We start from the raw sequence: 18558 nt of genomic DNA on the forward strand, positions 1-18558 counted from the left end.
ATTACATCATATGTGACTGATATCAGCCCCTCTTATAACGCTCCAGCACTGATATAACCTCCATACATTACATCATATGTGACTGATATCAGCCCCTCTTATAACGCTCCAGCACTGATATAACCCCCAGACATTACACCATATGTGACTGATATCAGCCCCTCTTATAACGCTCCAGTACTGATATAACCTCCATACATTACATCATATGTGACTGATATCAGCCCCTCTTATAACGCTCCAGCACTGATATAACCTCCAGACATTACATCATATGTGACTGATATCAGCCCCTCTTATAACGCTCCAGTACTGATATAACCTCCATACATTACATCATATGTGACTGATATCAGCCCCTCTTATAACGCTCCAGCACTGATATAACCTCCATACATTACATCATATGTGACTGATATCAGCCCCTCTTATAACGCTCCAGCACTGATATAACCCCCAGACATTACACCATATGTGACTGATATCAGCCCCTCTTATAACGCTCCAGTACTGATATAACCTCCATACATTACATCATATGTGACTGATATCAGCCCCTCTTATAACGCTCCAGCACTGATATAACCCCCAGACATTACACCATATGTGACTGATATCAGCCCCTCTTATAACGCTCCAGTACTGATATAACCCCCAGACATTATACCATATGTGACTGATATCAGCCCCTCTTATAACGCTCCAGTACTGATATAACCTCCATACATTACATCATATGTGACTGATATCAGCCCCTCTTATAACGCTCCAGCACTGATATAACCCCCAGACATTACACCATATGTGACTGATATCAGCCCCTCTTATAACGCTCCAGTACTGATATAACCCCCAGACATTACACCATATGTGACTGATATCAGCCCCTCTTATAACGCTCCAGTACTGATATAACCTCCAGACATTACATCATATGTGACTATCAGCCCTTCTTATAACGCTCCAGTACTGATATCAGCCTCTTATTACGCTCCGGGGGCCCCCTGTAACCTCAGCCTTCTCTGCAGATTAATAGCTCTCTGAACTACGACTCCTATCAGATGGCGAGTGTGAACTTCCAGTTTGCGGCCTCGGTGGTGGTGACGGACAGCGGGGCGCCCCGTCTGAGCAGTGAGTGACGCGCGTGGAGGTGGAGGAGGTCGGAGCCTGTATCATGTTTGTGGATTTTGGGTACCTCCTCCCTTTAGTGTCTTGTCGGGGGGATCCTTCTCCCGGATCTAGGACGCCCCCATGTGACACATCCGGGGATCCGGTGTGGGTGCTGGTTTGCCGGTGACCTGGTGTCTTTGCTTTGCAGCCAGTATTCCGGTCTTCATCACGGTGACTGCGGTTAATGACTTCCCGCCGGTCTGCGTTGGGCCGTTCTCCTTCACCGTTAATGAGAACACCGGGTTTGGGATCGTCGTGGGTCAGATAAACGCCACTGATGCCGACTACCCATTCAACAGCGTGCAGTTCTCCATCGAAGGGGGTCCAAATCCCCCCATCTTCTATGTCATCCCGGGAACCGGTAAGACGCACATCACCACCCCCCCAGATTATCAGCAAGGTTGGGGCACACGCCAGCAGCAGCCCCCCGAGGTCGGAGGTTATCGGGGGGGGAGGAGGCTCCATATAAAACTAAATGGCTACAGCTGGCACTGGGAGTATGGGGGTGTCATGTGCTGGGATTATTGAGGGGGTGTCATGTGCTGGGATTATTGAGGGGGTGTCATGTGCCGGGATTATTGAGGGGGTGTCATGTGCCGGGATTATTGAGGGGGTGTCATGTGCTGGGATTATTGAGGGGGTGTCATGTGCTGGGATTATTGAGGGGGTGTCATGTGCCGGGATTATTGAGGGGGTGTCATGTGCCGGGATTATTGAGGGGGTGTCATGTGCCGGGATTATTGAGGGGGTGTCATGTGCCGGGATTATTGAGGGGGTGTCATGTGCCGGGATTATTGAGGGGGTGTCATGTGCCAGGATTATTGAGGGGGTGTCATGTGCCGGGATTATTGAGGGGGTGTCATGTGCCGGGATTATTGAGGGGGTGTCATGTGCTGGGATTGAGGGGGAGTCATGTGCCGGGATTATATAGGGGGAGTCAAGGGCCGGGGTTATTGAGGGGGGTGTCATGTGCTGGGATTATTGAGGGGGGTGTCATATGCCGGGATTATTGAGGGGGGGTGTCATGTGCTGGGATTATTGAGGGGGGTGTCATATGCCGGGATTATTGATGGGGGTGTCATATGCCGGGATTATTGAGGGGGTGTCATGTGCCGGGATTATTGAGGGGGTGTCATGTGCCGGGATTATTGAGGGGGTGTCATGTGCCGGGATTATTGAGGGGGTGTCATGTGCCAGGATTATTGAGGGGGTGTCATGTGCCGGGATTATTGAGGGGGTGTCATGTGCCGGGATTATTGAGGGGGTGTCATGTGCTGGGATTGAGGGGGAGTCATGTGCCGGGATTATATAGGGGGAGTCAAGGGCCGGGGTTATTGAGGGGGGTGTCATGTGCTGGGATTATTGAGGGGGGTGTCATATGCCGGGATTATTGAGGGGGGGTGTCATGTGCTGGGATTATTGAGGGGGGTGTCATATGCCGGGATTATTGATGGGGGTGTCATATGCCGGGATTATTGAGGGGGGTGTCATATGCCGGGATTATTGAGGGGGGTGTCATATGCCGGGATTATTGAGGGGGGAGTCAAGGGCCGGGATTATTGAGGGGGGTCTCATGGGCCAGGATTATATAGGGGGGAGTCAAGGGCCTGGATTATTGAGGGTGTGTCATGTGCTGGGATTATTGAGGGGGTGTCATATGCCGGGATTATTGAGGGGTGTCATGGGCCAGGATTATATAGGGGGGTGTCATGTGCCGGGATTATTGAGGGGGTGTCACGTGCTGGGATTATTGAGGGGGTGTCACGTGCTGGGATTATTGAGGGGGTGTCATGTGCTGGGATTATTGAGGGGGTGTCATGTGCTGGGATTATTGAGGGGGTGTCATGTGCTGGGATTATTGAGGGGGGAGTCATGTGCCGGGATTATTGAGGGGGTGTCATGGGCCAGGATTATATAGGGGGGAGTCAAGGGCCGGGGTTATTGAGGGGGTGTCATGTGCCGGGATTATTGAGGGGGGTGTCATGTGCCGGGATTATTGAGGGGGGTGTCATATGCCGGGATTATTGAGGGGGGTGTCATATGCCGGTGTTATTGAGGGGGGTGTCATATGCCGGGATTATTGAGGGGGGTGTCATATGCCGGGATTATTGAGGGGGGAGTCAAGGGCCGGGATTATTGAGGGGGGTGTCATGGGCCGGGATTATATAGGGGGGAGTCAAGGGCCGGGATTATATAGGGGGGAGTCAAGGGCCGGGATTATATAGGGGGGAGTCAAGGGCCGGGATTATTGAGGGGGGAGTCAAGGGCCGGGATTATTGAGGGGGGTGTCATGGGCCGGGATTATTGAGGGGATGTCATATGCTGGGATTAATGAGGTGTGTCATGGGCCGGGATTATATAGGGGGGAGTCAAGGGCCGGGATTATATAGGGGGGTGTCATGGGTCGGGATTATATAGGGGGGTGTCATATGCCGGGATTGTTGAGGGGGGGAATCAAGGGCCGGGATTGAGGGGGAGTCATGTGCTGTGATTATATAGGGGGGTGTCATGTGCCGGGATTATTGAGGGGGTGTCAAGGGCCAGGATTATATAGGAAGGAGTCAAGGGCCGGGGTTATTGAGGGGGGTGTCATGTGCTGGGATTATTGAGGGGGAGTCATGTGCTGGGATTGTTGAGGGGAGTCATGTGCTGGGATTATTGAGGGGGTGTCATATGCTGGGATTATTGAGGGATGTCATGGGCCGGGATTATATAGGGGGGTGTCATATGGCGGGATTATTGAGGGGGGTGTCATATGGCGGGATTATTGAGGGGGGTGTCATATGCCGGGATTATTGAGGGGGGTGTCATATGCCGGGATTATTGAGTGGGGTGTCATATGCCGGGATTATTGAGGGGGTGTCATGTGCTGGGATTATTGAGGGGGTGTCATATGCTGGGATTATTGAGGGATGTCATGGGCCGGGATTATATAGGGGGGTGTCATATGCCGGGATTATTGAGGGGGGTGTCATATGCCGGGATTATTGAGGGGGGTGTCATATGCCGGGATTGAGGGGGTGTCATGGGCCAGGGTTATATAGGGGGGAGTCAAGGGCCGGGATTATATAGGGGGGTGTCATGTGCCGGGATTATATAGGGGGTGTCATATGCCGGGATTGTTGAGGGGGAGTCATGTGCTGGGATTATATAGGGGGGTGTCATGTGCCGGGATTATTGAGGGGATGTCATATGCCGGGATTGTTGAGGGGGAGTCATGTGCTGGGATTATATAGGGGGGTGTCATGTGCCGGGATTATTGAGGGGATGTCATATGCTGGGATTAATGAGGTGTGTCATGGGCCAGGATTATATAGGGGGGAGTCAAGGGCCGTGATTATATAGGGGGGTGTCATGTGCCGGGATTATTGAGGGGGTGTCATATGCCGGGATTGTTGAGGGGGAGTCATGTGCTGGGATTATATTGAGGGGTGTCAGGTGCCGGGATTATTGAGGGGTGTCATGGGCCGGGATTATATATGGGGGTGTCGTGTTGGGTGTGATGGATTCGCTCACTCGGCTGCCCACAGAGGTAGGCGCAGGAATGTTTCTCTTTTGAATCTTCTACTGGTTTATAAGAAAGGTGCAGCATAAACCGGTGCAAAGTTCAGCACAATAAACAACGGCCTTTCTAGCATAACGTGAAAACAAAAGATAACGTATAGCACAGTCTGTGGCTGCGGGGGTCCGCCTGCTCAGGGGAAACTACACTTTACCATAAACACCGGTCCCGAGCTCTTGTCTCCAGGCACACAGAACGCTGAATGATGCAGAAGGCTGACTATTTACCAACCAGGCCCCACCCACCCTGGGGAGGAGATATGGTTAACGGCCTCCCAACCACTCTTCAGATGTCTACCAAAACCCAGACCTTAACATGGCCGATTAACCCCTCTCAGCACTGAGTGTGATGGCACATTTTTTCAGGTTCATGTCACTTCAGTGACACCTATCTCCCCTTCAGTATTTTACCAATGACCTTGTCACAAGGGATTAGTGGGGTGTCATGTGTTGGGATTATGAGGGGGTGTCATGTACCTTCCCTCCATTCCAGGAGAGCTGAAGCTGCTCGGACCCCTGGACTTTGAGACCACAAGCAGCTACTCCCTGAAGATAAAGGTGGTCGACCTCAACAATGACATTGTCCCGGATCCTGAAAAACAGAAAACTGCTTTTTGCAGCGTCACAGTCAGTGTATCGGTAAGAGGCCACCACCACCTGACCACTCGATCGCATTGCCCCTGCCTCCCTGTAAATGTAAGGTTATACACATGGGAAGAAGGAATCAATATCACCATTACACACTGAACGGGAAACCACTGGGTAAATCTGACCTGGAGAAGGACTTGGGTATTCTAGTTACTGATAAACTTACCCGGAGCAGCCAGTGTCAGGCAGCAGCTGCCAAGGCAAACAGGATCATGGGGGGCATGAAAAGAGGTCTGGATCCACATGATGAGAGCATTATACTGCCTCTGTACAAATCCCTGGTTAGACCGCACATGGAGGACTGTGTACTGTTTTGGGCACCGGTGCTCAGGAAGGATATAATGGAACTAGAGTGAGAACAAAGGAGGGCAACAAAATTAATAAAGGGGATGGGGGAACTACAATACCCAGAGATTAGCAAAATTAGGATTATTTAGTCTAGAAAAAAGACGACTGAGGGGCGATCTAATAACCATGTATAAGTATATAAGGGGACAATACAAATATCTCTCCGAGGATCTGTTTATACCAAGGAAGGTGATGGTCACAAGGGGGTATTCTCTGCGTCTGGAGGAGAGAAGGTTTCTCCACCAACATAGAAGAGGATTCTTTACTGTTAGGGCAGTGAGAATCTGGAATTCCCTGCCTGAGGAGGTGGTGATGGCGAACTCAGCCAAGTGGTTCAAGAGAGGCCTGGATGTCTTCCTGGAGCGTAACAAGATTGTATCTTACAGTGATTAGGTTCTTTAGAAGGACGTAGATCTGGGGATTTATTCTGACGGTATATAGGCTGAACTGGATGGACACATGGCTTTTTTCGGCCTTGCTAACTATTTTACTATGCCTGCGCTGACCCCCACCCGCCTTCCCAAGCTGTTCTTCTGACCGGAAATGGTGTCACTCGGTGACAGCAGCAGGTGAGGGCCACATCTGCTCTCCTGGACAGACACTAGCTTTCACCCAGAGCTGCAGTCCTCTGATAGTCTGATAGACTTCCCTGCATCCTTCCATGCATTCGCCTTTGCATCCGCTTCTGGGTTCGTCCCTTTGTATCTCCATGTGTCCTGCCCTCCGTCCTTTCCTGCGTCCCGCCCTCCGTCCTTTCCTGCGTCCCGCCCTCCCGTCCTTTCCTGCGTCCCGCCCTCCGTCCTTTCCTGCGTCCCGCCCTCCGTCCTTTCCTGCGTCCCGCCCTCCGTCCTTTCCTGCGTCCCGCCCTCCGTCCTTTCCTGCGTCCCGCCCTCCGTCCTTTCCTGCGTCCCGCCCTCCGTCCTTTCCTGCGTCCGCCCTCCGTCCTTTCTTGCGTCCCGCCCTCCGTCCTTTCCTGTGTCCCGCCCTCCGTCATTTCCTGCCCTCCGTCCTTTCCTGCGTCCTGCCCTCCGTCCTCCTGCGGCCCGCCCTCCGTCCTTTCCTGCGGCCCGCCCTCCGTCCTTTCCTGCGGCCCGCCCTCCGTCCTTTCCTGCGGCCCGCCCTCCGTCCTTTCCTGCGGCCCGCCCTCCGTCCTTTCCTGCGGCCCGCCCTCCGTCCTTTCCTGCGGCCCGCCCTCCGTCCTTTCCTGCGGCCCGCCCTCCGTCCTTTCCTGCGGCCCGCCCTCCGTCCTTTCCTGCGGCCCGCCCTCCGTCCTTTCCTGCGGCCCGCCCTCCGTCCTTTCCTGCGGCCCGCCCTCCGTCCTTTCCTGCGGCCCGCCCTCCGTCCTTTCCTGCCCTCCGTCCTTTCCTGCGGCCCGCCCTCCGTCCTTTCCTGCGTCCCGCCCTCCGTCCTTTCCTGCGTCCCGCCCTCCGTCCTTTCCTGCGTCCCGCCCTCCGTCCTTTCCTGCGTCCCGCCCTCCGTCCTTTCCTGCGTCCCGCCCTCCGTCCTTTCCTGCGTCCCGCCCTCCGTCCTTTCCTGCGTCCCGCCCTCCGTCCTTTCCTGCGTCCCGCCCTCCGTCCTTTCCTGCGTCCCGCCCTCCGTCCTTTCCTGCGTCCCGCCCTCCGTCCTTTCCTGCGTCCCGCCCTCCGTCCTTTCCTGCGTCCCGCCCTCCGTCCTTTCCTGCGTCCCGCCCTCCGTCCTTTCCTGCGTCCTGCCCTCCGTCCTTTCCTGCCCTCCGTCCTGTCCTGCGTCCTGCCCCCCGTCCTTTCCTGCGTCCTGCCCTCCGTCCTTTCCTGCGTCCCGCCCTCCGTCCTCTCCTGCGTCCCGCCCTCCGTCCTTTCCTGCGTCCCGCCCTCCGTCCTTTCCTGCGTCCCGCCCTCCGTCCTTTCCTGCGTCCTGCCCTCCGTCCTTTCCTGCCCTCCGTCCTTTCCTGCGTCCCGCCCTCCGTCCTTTCCTGCGTCCCGCCCTCCGTCCTTTCCTGCGTCCCGCCCTCCGTCCTTTCCTGCGTCCCGCCCTCCGTCCTCTCCCGCGGCCCGCCCTCCGTCCTGCCCTCCGTCCTCTCCTGCGTCCTGCCCTCCGTCCTCTCCTGCGTCCTGCCCTCCGTCCTCCCCTGCGTCCTGCCCTCCGTCCTCCCCTGCGTCCTGCCCTCCGTCCTCCCCTGCGTCCTGCCCTCCGTCCTCCCCTGCGTCCTGCCCTCCGTCCTCCCCTGCGTCCTGCCCTCCGTCCTCCCCTGCGTCCTGCCCTCCGTCCTCCCCTGCGTCCTGCCCTCCGTCCTCCCCTGCGTCCTGCCCTCCGTCCTCCCCTGCGTCCTGCCCTCCGTCCTCTCCTGCGTCCTGCCCTCCGTCCTCTCCTGCGTCCTGCCCTCCGTCCTCTCCTGCGTCCTGCCCTCCGTCCTCTCCTGCGTCCTGCCCTCCGTCCTCTCCTGCGTCCTGCCCTCCGTCCTCTCCTGCGTCCTGCCCTCCGTCCTCTCCTGCGTCCTGCCCTCCGTCCTCTCCTGCGTCCTGCCCTCCGTCCTCTCCTGCGTCCTGCCCTCCGTCCTCTCCTGCGTCCTGCCCTCCGTCCTCTCCTGCGTCCTGCCCTCCGTCCTCTCCTGCGTCCTGCCCTCCGTCCTCTCCTGCGTCCTGCCCTCCGTCCTCTCCTGCGTCCTGCCCTCCGTCCTGTCCTGCGTCCTGCCCTCCGTCCTCTCCTCCGTCCTGCCCTCCTCCCTCCGTCCTGCCCTCCGTCCTCCGTCCTGCCCTCCGTCCTTTCCTGCGTCCTGCCCTCCGTACTCTCCTGCGTCCTGCCCTCCGTCCTCTCCTGCGTCCTGCCCTCCGTCCTCCGTCCTGCCCTCCTCCCTCCGTCCTGCGTCCTGCCCTCCGTCCTCCGTCCTGCCCTCCGTCCTCTCCTGCGTCCTGCCCTCCGTCCTCTCCTGCGTCCTGCCCTCCGTCCTCTCCTGCGTCCTGCCCTCCGTCCTCTCCTGCGTCCTGCCCTCCGTCCTCTCCTGCGTCCTGCCCTCCGTCCTCTCCTGCGTCCTGCCCTCCGTCCTCTCCTGCGTCCTGCCCTCCGTCCTCTCCTGCGTCCTGCCCTCCGTCCTCTCCTGCGTCCTGCCCTCCGTCCTCTCCTGCGTCCTGCCCTCCGTCCTCTCCTGCGTCCTGCCCTCCGTCCTCTCCTGCGTCCTGCCCTCCGTCCTCTCCTGCGTCCTGCCCTCCGTCCTCTCCTGCGTCCTGCCCTCCGTCCTCTCCTGCGTCCTGCCCTCCGTCCTCTCCTGCGTCCTGCCCTCCGTCCTCTCCTGCGTCCTGCCCTCCGTCCTCTCATGCGTCCTGCCCTCCGTCCTCTCCTGCGTCCTGCCCTCCGTCCTCTCCTGCGTCCTGCCCTCCGTCCTCTCCTGCGTCCTGCCCTCCGTCCTCTCCTGCGTCCTGCCCTCCGTCCTCTCCTGCGTCCTGCCCTCCGTCCTGTCCTGCGTCCTGCTCTCCGTCCTCTCCTCCGTCCTGCCCTCCTCCCTCCGTCCCGTCCTCCGTCCTGCCCTCCGTCCTTTCCTGCGTCCTGCCCTCCGTACTCTCCTGCGTCCTGCCCTCCGTCCTCTCCTGCGTCCTGCCCTCCGTCCTCTCCTGCGTCCTGCCCTCCGTCCTCCGTCCTGCCCTCCTCCCTCCGTCCTGCGTCCTGCCCTCCGTCCTCCGTCCTGCCCTCCGTCCTCTCCTGCGTCCTGCCCTCCGTCCTCTCCTGCGTCCTGCCCTCCGTCCTCTCCTGCGTCCTGCCCTCCGTCCTCTCCTGCGTCCTGCCCTCCGTCCTCTCCTGCGTCCTGCCCTCCGTCCTCTCCTGCGTCCTGCCCTCCGTCCTCTCCTGCGTCCTGCCCTCCGTCCTCTCCTGCTTCCTGCCCTCCGTCCTCTCCTGCGTCCTGCCCTACGTCCTCTCCTGCGTCCTGCCCTCCGTCCTCTCCTGCGTCCTGCCCTCCGTCCTCTCCTGCGTCCTGCCCTCCGTCCTCCCCTCCGTCCTCCCCTCCGTCCTCCCCTCCGTCCTCCCCTCCGTCCTCCCCTCCGTCCTTCCCTGCGTCCTGCCCTCCGTCCTCCCCTCCGTCCTCTCCTGCGTCCTCCCCTCCGTCCTCTCCTGCGTCCTGCCCTCCGTCCTTCCCTGCGTCCTGCTCTCCGTCCTGCCCTCCGTCCTGCCCTCCGTCCTCCCCTGCGTCCTGCCCTCCGTCCTCTCCTGCGTCCTGCCCTCCGTCCTCCCCTGCGTCCTGCCCTCCGTCCTCCCCTGCGTCCTGCCCTCCGTCCTCTCCTGCGTCCTGCCCTCCGTCCTCTCCTGCGTCCTGCCCTCCGTCCTCTCCTGCGTCCTGCCCTCCGTCCTCTCCTGCGTCCTGCCCTCCGTCCTCTCCTGCGTCCTGCCCTCCGTCCTCTCCTGCGTCCTGCCCTCCGTCCTCTCCTGCGTCCTGCCCTCCGTCCTCTCCTGCGTCCTGCCCTCCGTCCTCTCCTGCGTCCTGCCCTCCTCCCTCCGTCCTGCGTCCTGCCCTCCGTCCTCCGTTCTGCCCTCCGTCCTTTCCTGCGTCCTGCCCTCCGTCCTCTCCTGCGTCCTGCCCTCCGTCCTCTCCTGCGTCCTGCCCTCCGTCCTCCGTCCTGCCCTCCTCCCTCCGTCCTGCGTCCTGCCCTCCGTCCTCCGTCCTGCCCTCCGTCCTCTCCTCCGTCCTGCCCTCCGTCCTCTCCTGCGTCCTGCCCTCCGTCCTCTCCTGCGTCCTGCCCTCCGTCCTCTCCTGCGTCCTGCCCTCCGTCCTCTCCTGCGTCCTGCCCTCCGTCCTCTCCTGCGTCCTGCCCTCCGTCCTCTCCTGCGTCCTGCCCTCCGTCCTCTCCTGCGTCCTGCCCTCCGTCCTCTCCTGCGTCCTGCCCTCCGTCCTCTCCTGCGTCCTGCCCTCCGTCCTCTCCTGCGTCCTGCCCTCCGTCCTCTCCTGCGTCCTCTCCTGCGTCCTGCCCTCCGTCCTGCCCTCCGTCCTGCCCTCCGTCCTGCCCTCCGTCCTGCCCTCCGTCCTCCCCTCCGTCCTGCCCTCCGTCCTGCCCTCCGTCCTGCCCTCCGTCCTGCCCTCCGTCCTGCCCTCCGTCCTCTCCTGCGTCCTCCCCTCCGTCCTCTCCTGCGTCCTCCCCTCCGTCCTCTCCTGCGTCCTGCCCTCCGTCCTTCCCTGCGTCCTGCCCTCCGTCCTTCCCTGCGTCCTGCCCTCCGTCCTCTCCTGCGTCCTGCCCTCCGTCCTCTCCTGCGTCCTGCCCTCCGTCCTCTCCTGCGTCCTGCCCTCCGTCCTCTCCTGCGTCCTGCCCTCCGTCCTCTCCTGCGTCCTGCCCTCCGTCCTCTCCTGCGTCCTGCCCTCCGTCCTCTCCTGCGTCCTGCCCTCCGTCCTCTCCTGCGTCCTGCCCTCCGTCCTCTCCTGCGTCCTGCCCTCCGTCCTCTCCTGCGTCCTGCCCTCCGTCCTCTCCTGCGTCCTGCCCTCCGTCCTGCCCTCCGTCCTGCCCTCCGTCCTGCCCTCCGTCCTCCCCTCCGTCCTCCCCTCCGTCCTGCCCTCCGTCCTGCCCTCCGTCCTGCCCTCCGTCCTTCCCTCCGTCCTGCCCTCCGTCCTCCCCTCCGTCCTCTCCTGCGTCCTCCCCTCCGTCCTCTCCTGCGTCCTGCCCTCCGTCCTTCCCTGCGTCCTGCCCTCCGTCCTTCCCTGCGTCCTGCCCTCCGTCCTCTCCTGCGTCCTGCCCTCCGTCCTCTCCTGCGTCCTGCCCTCCGTCCTCTCCTGCGTCCTGCCCTCCGTCCTCTCCTGCGTCCTGCCCTGCGTCCTGCCCTCCGTCCTCTCCTGCGTCCTGCCCTCCGTCCTCTCCTGCGTCCTGCCCTCCGTCCTCTCCTGCGTCCTGCCCTCCGTCCTCTCCTGCGTCCTGCCCTGCGTCCTGCCCTCCGTCCTCTCCTGCGTCCTGCCCTCCGTCCTCTCCTGCGTCCTGCCCTCCGTCCTCTCCTGCGTCCTGCCCTCCGTCCTCTCCTCCGTCCTGCCCTCCGTCCTCTCCTCCGTCCTGCCCTCCGTCCTCTCCTCCGTCCTGCCCTCCGTCCTTTCCTGCGTTGTCCCTGGCGTCGTCCCACTCGCGTCCGTCCCTGCACTGTGCAGAGTGTGACCGTATTTGGTGATGGCAATCAAATGTCATCAGAAAGCACAGGCTGCTGGGAGTTGTAGTTCGTCAGTAGCTGGAGGAGTGAGCAGCGGTATTGTCCTATTTGCGCCATCTTGTGATGACTGCAGACTCGTTACCCCGGCGTCTATCTTCTGCCTTCCAGGACTACAATGACAACCCCCCGGTCTGCAGCCCGCCATTTTCTATCACCACCATCTACTCCACGCTGCTGACCACAACCCCATTTCTGACATTAAGCTGCAGCGACAAAGATGTGACGTCCGTGCTGACCTATAACATCGTGGGAGGTGAGCAATGCAGCGGCGCGCTTGAGCGGGGTCCTGTGGCTGGAGTCCTGTGCAGTGGGCGGGGTCATATGCTGTGGGTGAGGTCATGTGCTGTGGGCGGGGTCCTGTGGCTGGAGTCCTGTGCAGTGGGCGGGGTCACATGCTGTTGGTGAGGTTATGTGCTGTGGGCGGGGCCCTGTGGCTGGAATCCTGTGCAGTGGGCGGGGTCACATGCTGTGGGTGAGGTCATGTGCTGTGGGCGGGGTCCTGTGGCTGGAGTCCTGTGCTGTGGGCGGGGTCACATGCTGTGGGAGAGGTCATGTGCTGTGGGCGGGGTCCTGTGGCTGGAGTCCTGTGCAGTGGGCGGGGTCACATGCTGTGGGTGAGGTCATGTGCTGTGGGCGGGGTCCTGTGGCTGGAGTCCTGTGCAGTGGGCGGGGTCACATGCTGTGGGTGAGGTCATGTGCTGTGGGCGGGGTCCTGTGGCTGGAGTCCTGTGCAGTGGGCGGGGTCACATGCTGTGGGTGAGGTCATGTGCTGTGGGCGGGGTCCTGTGGCTGGAGTCCTGTGCAGTGGGCGGGGTCACATGCTGTGGGTGAGGTCATGTACTGTGGGCGGGGTTCTGTGGCTGGAGTCCTGTGCAGTGGGCGGGGTCACATGCTGTGGGTGAGGTCATGTGCTGTGGGCGGGGTCCTGTGGCTGGAATCCTGTGCAGTGGGCGGGGTCACATGCTGTGGGTGAGGTCATGTGCTGTGGGCGGGGTCCTGTGGCTGGAGTCCTGTGCTGTGGGCGGGGTCACATGCTGTGGGTGAGGTCATGTGCTGTGGGCGGGGTCCTGTGGCTGGAGTCCTGTGCAGTGGGCGGGGTCACATGCTGTGGGAGAGGTCATGTGCTGTGGGCGGGGTCCTGTGGCTGGAATCCTGTGCAGTGGGCGGGGTCACATGCTGTGGGAGAGGTCATGTGCTGTGGGCGGGGTCCTGCGGCTGGAGTCCTGTGCAGTGGGTGTGGTCACATGCTGTGGGTGAGGTCATGTGCTGTGGGCGGGGTCCTGTGGCTGGAGTCCTGTGCAGTGGGCGGGGTCACATGCTGTGGGAGAGGTCATGTGCTGTGGGCGGGGTCCTGTGGCTGGAGTCCTGTGCAGTGGGCGGGGTCACATGCTGTGGGTGAGGTCATGTACTGTGGGCGGGGTCTTGTGGCTGGAGTCCTGTGCAGTGGGCGGGGTCACATGCTGTGGGTGAGGTCATGTGCTGTGGGCGGGGTCCTGTGGCTGGAGTCCTGTGCAGTGGGCGGGGTCACATGCTGTGGGTGAGGTCATGTGCTGTGGGCGGGGTCCTGTGGCTGGAGTCCTGTGCTGTGGGCGGGGGTCACATGCTGTGGGAGAGGTCATGTGCTGTGGGCGGGGCCCTGTGGCTGGAGTCCTGTGCAGTGGGCGGGGTCACATGCTGTGGGTGAGGTCATGTGCTGTGGGCGGGGTCCTGTGGCTGGAGTCCTGTGCAGTGGGCGGGGTCACATGCTGTGGGTGAGGTCATGTGCTGTGGGCGGGGTCCTGTGGCTGGAGTCCTGTGCAGTGGGCGGGGTCATATGCTGTGGGAGGTGTCATGTGCTGTGGGCGGGGTCCTGTGGCTAGAGTCCTGTGCAGTGGGCGGGGTCACATGCTGTGGGAGAGGTCATGTGCTGTGGGCGGGGTCCTGTGGCTGGAGTCCTGTGCAGTGGGCGGGGTCACATGCTGTGGGCGGGGTCCTGTGGCTGGAGTCCTGTGCAGTGGGCGTGGTCACATGCTGTGGGTGAGGTCATGTGCTGTGGGCGGGGTCCTGTGGCTGCAGTCCTGTGCAGTGGGCGGGGTCACATGCTGTGGGAGAGGTCATGTGCTGTGGGCGGGGTCCTGTGACTGGAGTCCTGTGTAGTGGGCGGGGTCACATGCTGTGGGAGAGGTCATGTGCTGTGGGCGGGGTCCTGTGGCTGGAGTCCTGTGCAGTGGGCGGGGTCACATGCTGTGGGCGGGGTCCTGTGGCTGGAGTCCTGTGCAGTGGGCGTGGTCACATGCTGTGGGTGAGGTCATGTGCTGTGGGCGGGGTCCTGTGGCTGCAGTCCTGTGCAGTGGGCGGGGTCACATGCTGTGGGAGAGGTCATGTGCTGTGGGAGGGGTCCTGTGACTGGAGTCCTGTGCAGTGGGCGGGGTCACATGCTGTGGGAGAGGTCATGTGCTGTGGGAGGGGTCCTGTGACTGGAGTCCTGTGCAGTGGGCGGGGTCACATGCTGTGGGAGAGGTCATGTGCTGTGGGCGGGGTCCTGTGGCTGGAGTCCTGTGCAGTGGGTGGAGTCTCAGGTGCGTCTGTCCGCAGGTAACATTAACAGCCGCTTCCGCATGGTCGGTCCCTCTCTGCTGCACAACGGCTTCTCCTTTAACGCTGACGGCCTGATGGATCCGCAGACCTATGAGCTGCTCGTTCAGGTGACGGACAGCGTGGCCGCTCCGCAGTTCAGCACCACAGCGACTGTGTTTGTGACCGTCATCCCCTGGACCACGACAAAGGCGACGACCACCAAAACCACCGTGGTGAGAGGATGCAGGGGGGTGATATGTGATCAGCATGGGGCTCCAGGACCCATCATGGCATGGGGGCTGATGGGGGACACGGAGCAGCAGGCGCCATGTTTTATCTTCATTCCAGACACCAGAGAAGCAAACGATAATCGTCAATAAGACCCTGGAATACTGGCAGCCAGACGTCTGGTTCATGGTGGTCCTGACGATCACCGGCATCCTCTTCCTGTCCGCCATCGCATTACTGACCTGGGTGCTGTGCCAAAGGTGCGTGCTCTGCCTTCACGGTGACGACGTCGCTGGCCTCCACATGTCGTGTAGTGCGGCGGTGACGTCGCTGGCCTCCACATGTCGTGTAGTGCGGCGGTGACGTCGCTGGCCTCCACATGTCGTGTAGTGCGGCGGTGACATCGCTGACCTCCACATGTCGTGTAGTGCGGCGGTGACATCGCTGCCCTCCACATGTCGTGTAGTGCGGCGGTGACGTCGCTGCCCTCCACATGTCGTGTAGTGCGGCGGTGACGTCGCTGACCTCCACATGTCGTGTAGTGCGGCGGTGACATCGCTGGCCTCCACATGTCGTGTAGTGCGGCAGTGACGTCGCTGGCCTCCACATGTCGTGTAGTGCGGCGGTGGCGTCGCTGGCCTCCACATGTCGTGTAGTGCGGCGGTGGCGTCGCTGGCCTCCACATGTCGTGTAGTGTGGCGGTGACGTCGCTGACCTCCACATGTCGTGTAGTGCGGCGGTGACGTCGCTGACCTCCACATGTCGTGTAGTGCGGCGGTGACGTCGCTGACCTCCACATGTCGTGTAGTGCGGCGGTGACGTCGCTGACCTCCACATGTCGTGTAGTGCGGTGGTGACGTCGCTGACCTCCACATGTCGTGTAGTGCGGCGGTGACGTCGCTGGCCTCCACATGTCGTGTAGTGCGGCGGTAACGTCGCTGACCTCCACATGTCGTGTAGTGCGGCGGTGACGTCGCTGGCCTCCACATGTCGTGTAGTGCGGCGGTAACGTCGCTGACCTTCACATGTCGTGTAGTGCGGCGGTGACGTCGCTGACCTCCACATGTCGTGTAGTGCGGTGGTGACGTCGCTGACCTCCACATGTCGTGTAGTGCGGCGGTGACGTCGCTGGCCTCCACATGTCGTGTAGTGCGGCGGTAACGTCGCTGACCTCCACATGTCGTGTAGTGCGGCGGTGACGTCGCTGGCCTCCACATGTCGTGTAGTGCGGCGGTGACATCACTCATCAGATTGTCATTTTCTAGATCCTCGTTCTGTGCACAAGGCACCAAGGACTTGTCGCAGCCGCTGCTACCAGTCAGGTGAGCGCTCAGAACAGTCGCCTCCCCCGATCCCATGTGACCAGAAGGGGTGGAGCTGTGACTACCTCCCACTTTTGTTTTGGCTGATAGCTCAGATGCAAGAAATGAAGCCGTTGCTGAAGCCCCAAATCCTCATCCACCTTCTAAGGAGAAGAAGGACATCGCCCCAGTGAGCCCCCTGAGCCTGGTATGAAAGCGGCTAAAAGGCTGATAACTCCGGAACATGGAGGCCATGGCTCTGCAGGGTGATGGGGGTGTAGGTGTTGTAGGGTCGGTGGGCCGGACTGGGGGGTGGTCCCTCTTACCGCGCAGAGACGTAACAGAGACACGATGGAGGCAAGTGTCGGGTACAACAGGTCCAAGTTTATTCTCTTGCCGTCCGCCTGACGGCCTCCGAAGTACACCGCACTTCAATTCACTTCACTTATCGGCCCCCCGTTTCCAGGGCCGCTTCCTGCACACCGTACTTTACACCGGGGACGTACATATACGCACCGTCTCCTCTTCACTCTTCGACGCTCCTGTCAGATCCGTCACTGTGGCCGCCTTAGGCCCGTAAACCAACAGCACTTCTACTGATCAGTCGTCTCTCTCTCAATACGGTATGCTTTACCTCGGTGCCTCGTCTATACTGCGGTACTCTTGTGTCAGGACCACCCCCCTGACTTTCTCTCTCCTCAGTCCCCCTGGTTTAGTTTTCCTCACAGTGCACAAACTGTCGTAGTCCTCCTGTGTACTGGAGCTCCCCCTGGGGACTGGAACTTTCTGGAACCCTCCTGTCAAATTTATATCATTCCTGGTTCCCTGTAACTCCGCGCCCCATGACCAATGGTTTCCTAAGCTGATGTCAAGTCCTTTGCTCACACTCCTCCCTGCCCTCTACTGGTCAACCCAAGGTACTGCATGTCCACTACACTTTCTCAGCTGTTTCCCCACTGTAGTAACTGACACCTGTCTAAACTGTGCAAACCTTCCTTTCGCTATTCTGACAAGTCTGTCTGTCCATCACGTCACCTTCCCTACACTCCCCCTTCCTTTGTCTATTGTCGTCCTCGACAGTCGTAATCCCTGCCTTCGTCGTTCTGAAGCTTCACCTACACTCTGTTGTCGGACCAATTGTTGGGCCAAACCCACTACCCGCGGGGGCCGAACCATACTGGGAGCACCATGCTATGAGCAGCCTACTGCTACTCACCAGCGCGCACGCCACATGACAACGTCTTTCAAATTGGGCTAGGTACACCCATATTCTCTCTATAGTGTGTACCTTCCCCTACTCTCCCCTTCTGTCACCTTCCACTGTCCGGTACGCCATGATCGAGGCCACACACCTACCAGATCATTGCCGGCGTCCACCTTCCTACTTCTGGGGTGTCCGTGGTGGCAGGGACCTGACCTAGGACGACTGTCTTTCTCGTGTCTTCCATCTCTTTGCCTTTCTTTTGGTTGTACGTCATGGTTGGCGTCTCGGTCTCCCAGACCTTCTCCACATATAGACCCCTTTGGATCTCACACTTCCCTTTGGTCGCTCAGACCTTCTCTTACTCGGACCTGTTGCATTTACTTGTGCATATTATACAACAAAACGACTTTACAATATCACAAGTTCCCAATTTTTTCTTTTTTTTTTTTTTTCATTTTCCTTTGCTTTTAAAACCAACATATAATATAACATTGCATATCTTCTTTTACCCCCCTCCTTGGACATGGACACTCCCTCTCCTCTTCGTATCCCCGGTCTGTCAGGCAAACATATTTACGAATAGTCTCCTATAAAAGGAACATAGACCAAAAGAAAGAAAGAAAAAGGAAATAGAAACAACAGTTAAACCACAACAACAAAAACATTTTGTTTTTGTTTTTTTTCTTAACCATAACTGTCCATATGACCTGCACAACGGTGCATCGAACTCCCGACAGTCTAACCCACTTTGAGTGGTCAGAAGTGAGGGGCCCCACAGCGGTGGAGCTCCTGGGATACCGAGGGTGTCCACACAAGTCCTCTTTACGGGGGTTCACATCCTTCAGTCTCCGCCAGTACGGCCACCGCGCAGTAGCCGCGGGGACAGAACTTTGTAGTACGTCACCAAGTCCCCCTCGTGCAGAGCCCGGCCATGACGAATAGAGGCCACATTAAGATAAACCTTCTGGCCGGTCTCATCCCGAATAAAGCCGTATCCTTTGGCGATGTTGGTATACACCAGCCGTCCCATAGGTCTCTTAGCCGCCATACCTGCCTATCCCTTTTCATGGAGCAGGTTCCATATCTCCTGCTCCCGGGCCTTCTTTTTCTTAATAACCTCCGCGACCCAGATGGAGGGTACAGCGCAGGCTCTGGAGTCCGGTGGGCGGGGCAGAGGCGGCCGATGATGTCAGCGGCCTAGCAGCCGCTGGGGCCGGGTGGTGGATGGGAGCAGCCGTGTTCCCGGAAGATTGGGCCACAGGGCCTGTCACACAGGCCGCAGCCGGCACAGCAGCTGCGGCCGCAGGGTAGGCCGCACCTGAATTATCATCCGGAGCTGGGGCAGCGGCCGCCTTTCAAGATGCGGTCGCTAGCGGCAGAGGGAATGCAACAGTG

At 59.9% G+C, this 18558-nt stretch overlaps 1 protein-coding gene across 1 annotated transcript in view; it reads left to right on the forward strand.

Moving 5' to 3' along the window:
• Positions 1-18558, forward strand: part of CDHR4 (cadherin related family member 4) — a 55114-nt gene that overhangs the window by 28589 nt on the left and 7967 nt on the right. The window contains 8 exon segments of the mRNA XM_073558873.1: positions 1029-1131; positions 1319-1531; positions 5225-5370; positions 11983-12127; positions 14449-14663; positions 14779-14918; positions 15924-15980; positions 16071-16167. Coding sequence (XP_073414974.1) covers positions 1029-1131; positions 1319-1531; positions 5225-5370; positions 11983-12127; positions 14449-14663; positions 14779-14918; positions 15924-15980; positions 16071-16167 — 1116 coding nt within the window.

Source organism: Dendrobates tinctorius, unplaced genomic scaffold (assembly GCF_039654945.1).
Source record: "Dendrobates tinctorius isolate UK_male_01 unplaced genomic scaffold, ASM3965494v1 ptg000261l, whole genome shotgun sequence".
NCBI lineage: Eukaryota > Metazoa > Chordata > Amphibia > Anura > Dendrobatidae > Dendrobates > Dendrobates tinctorius.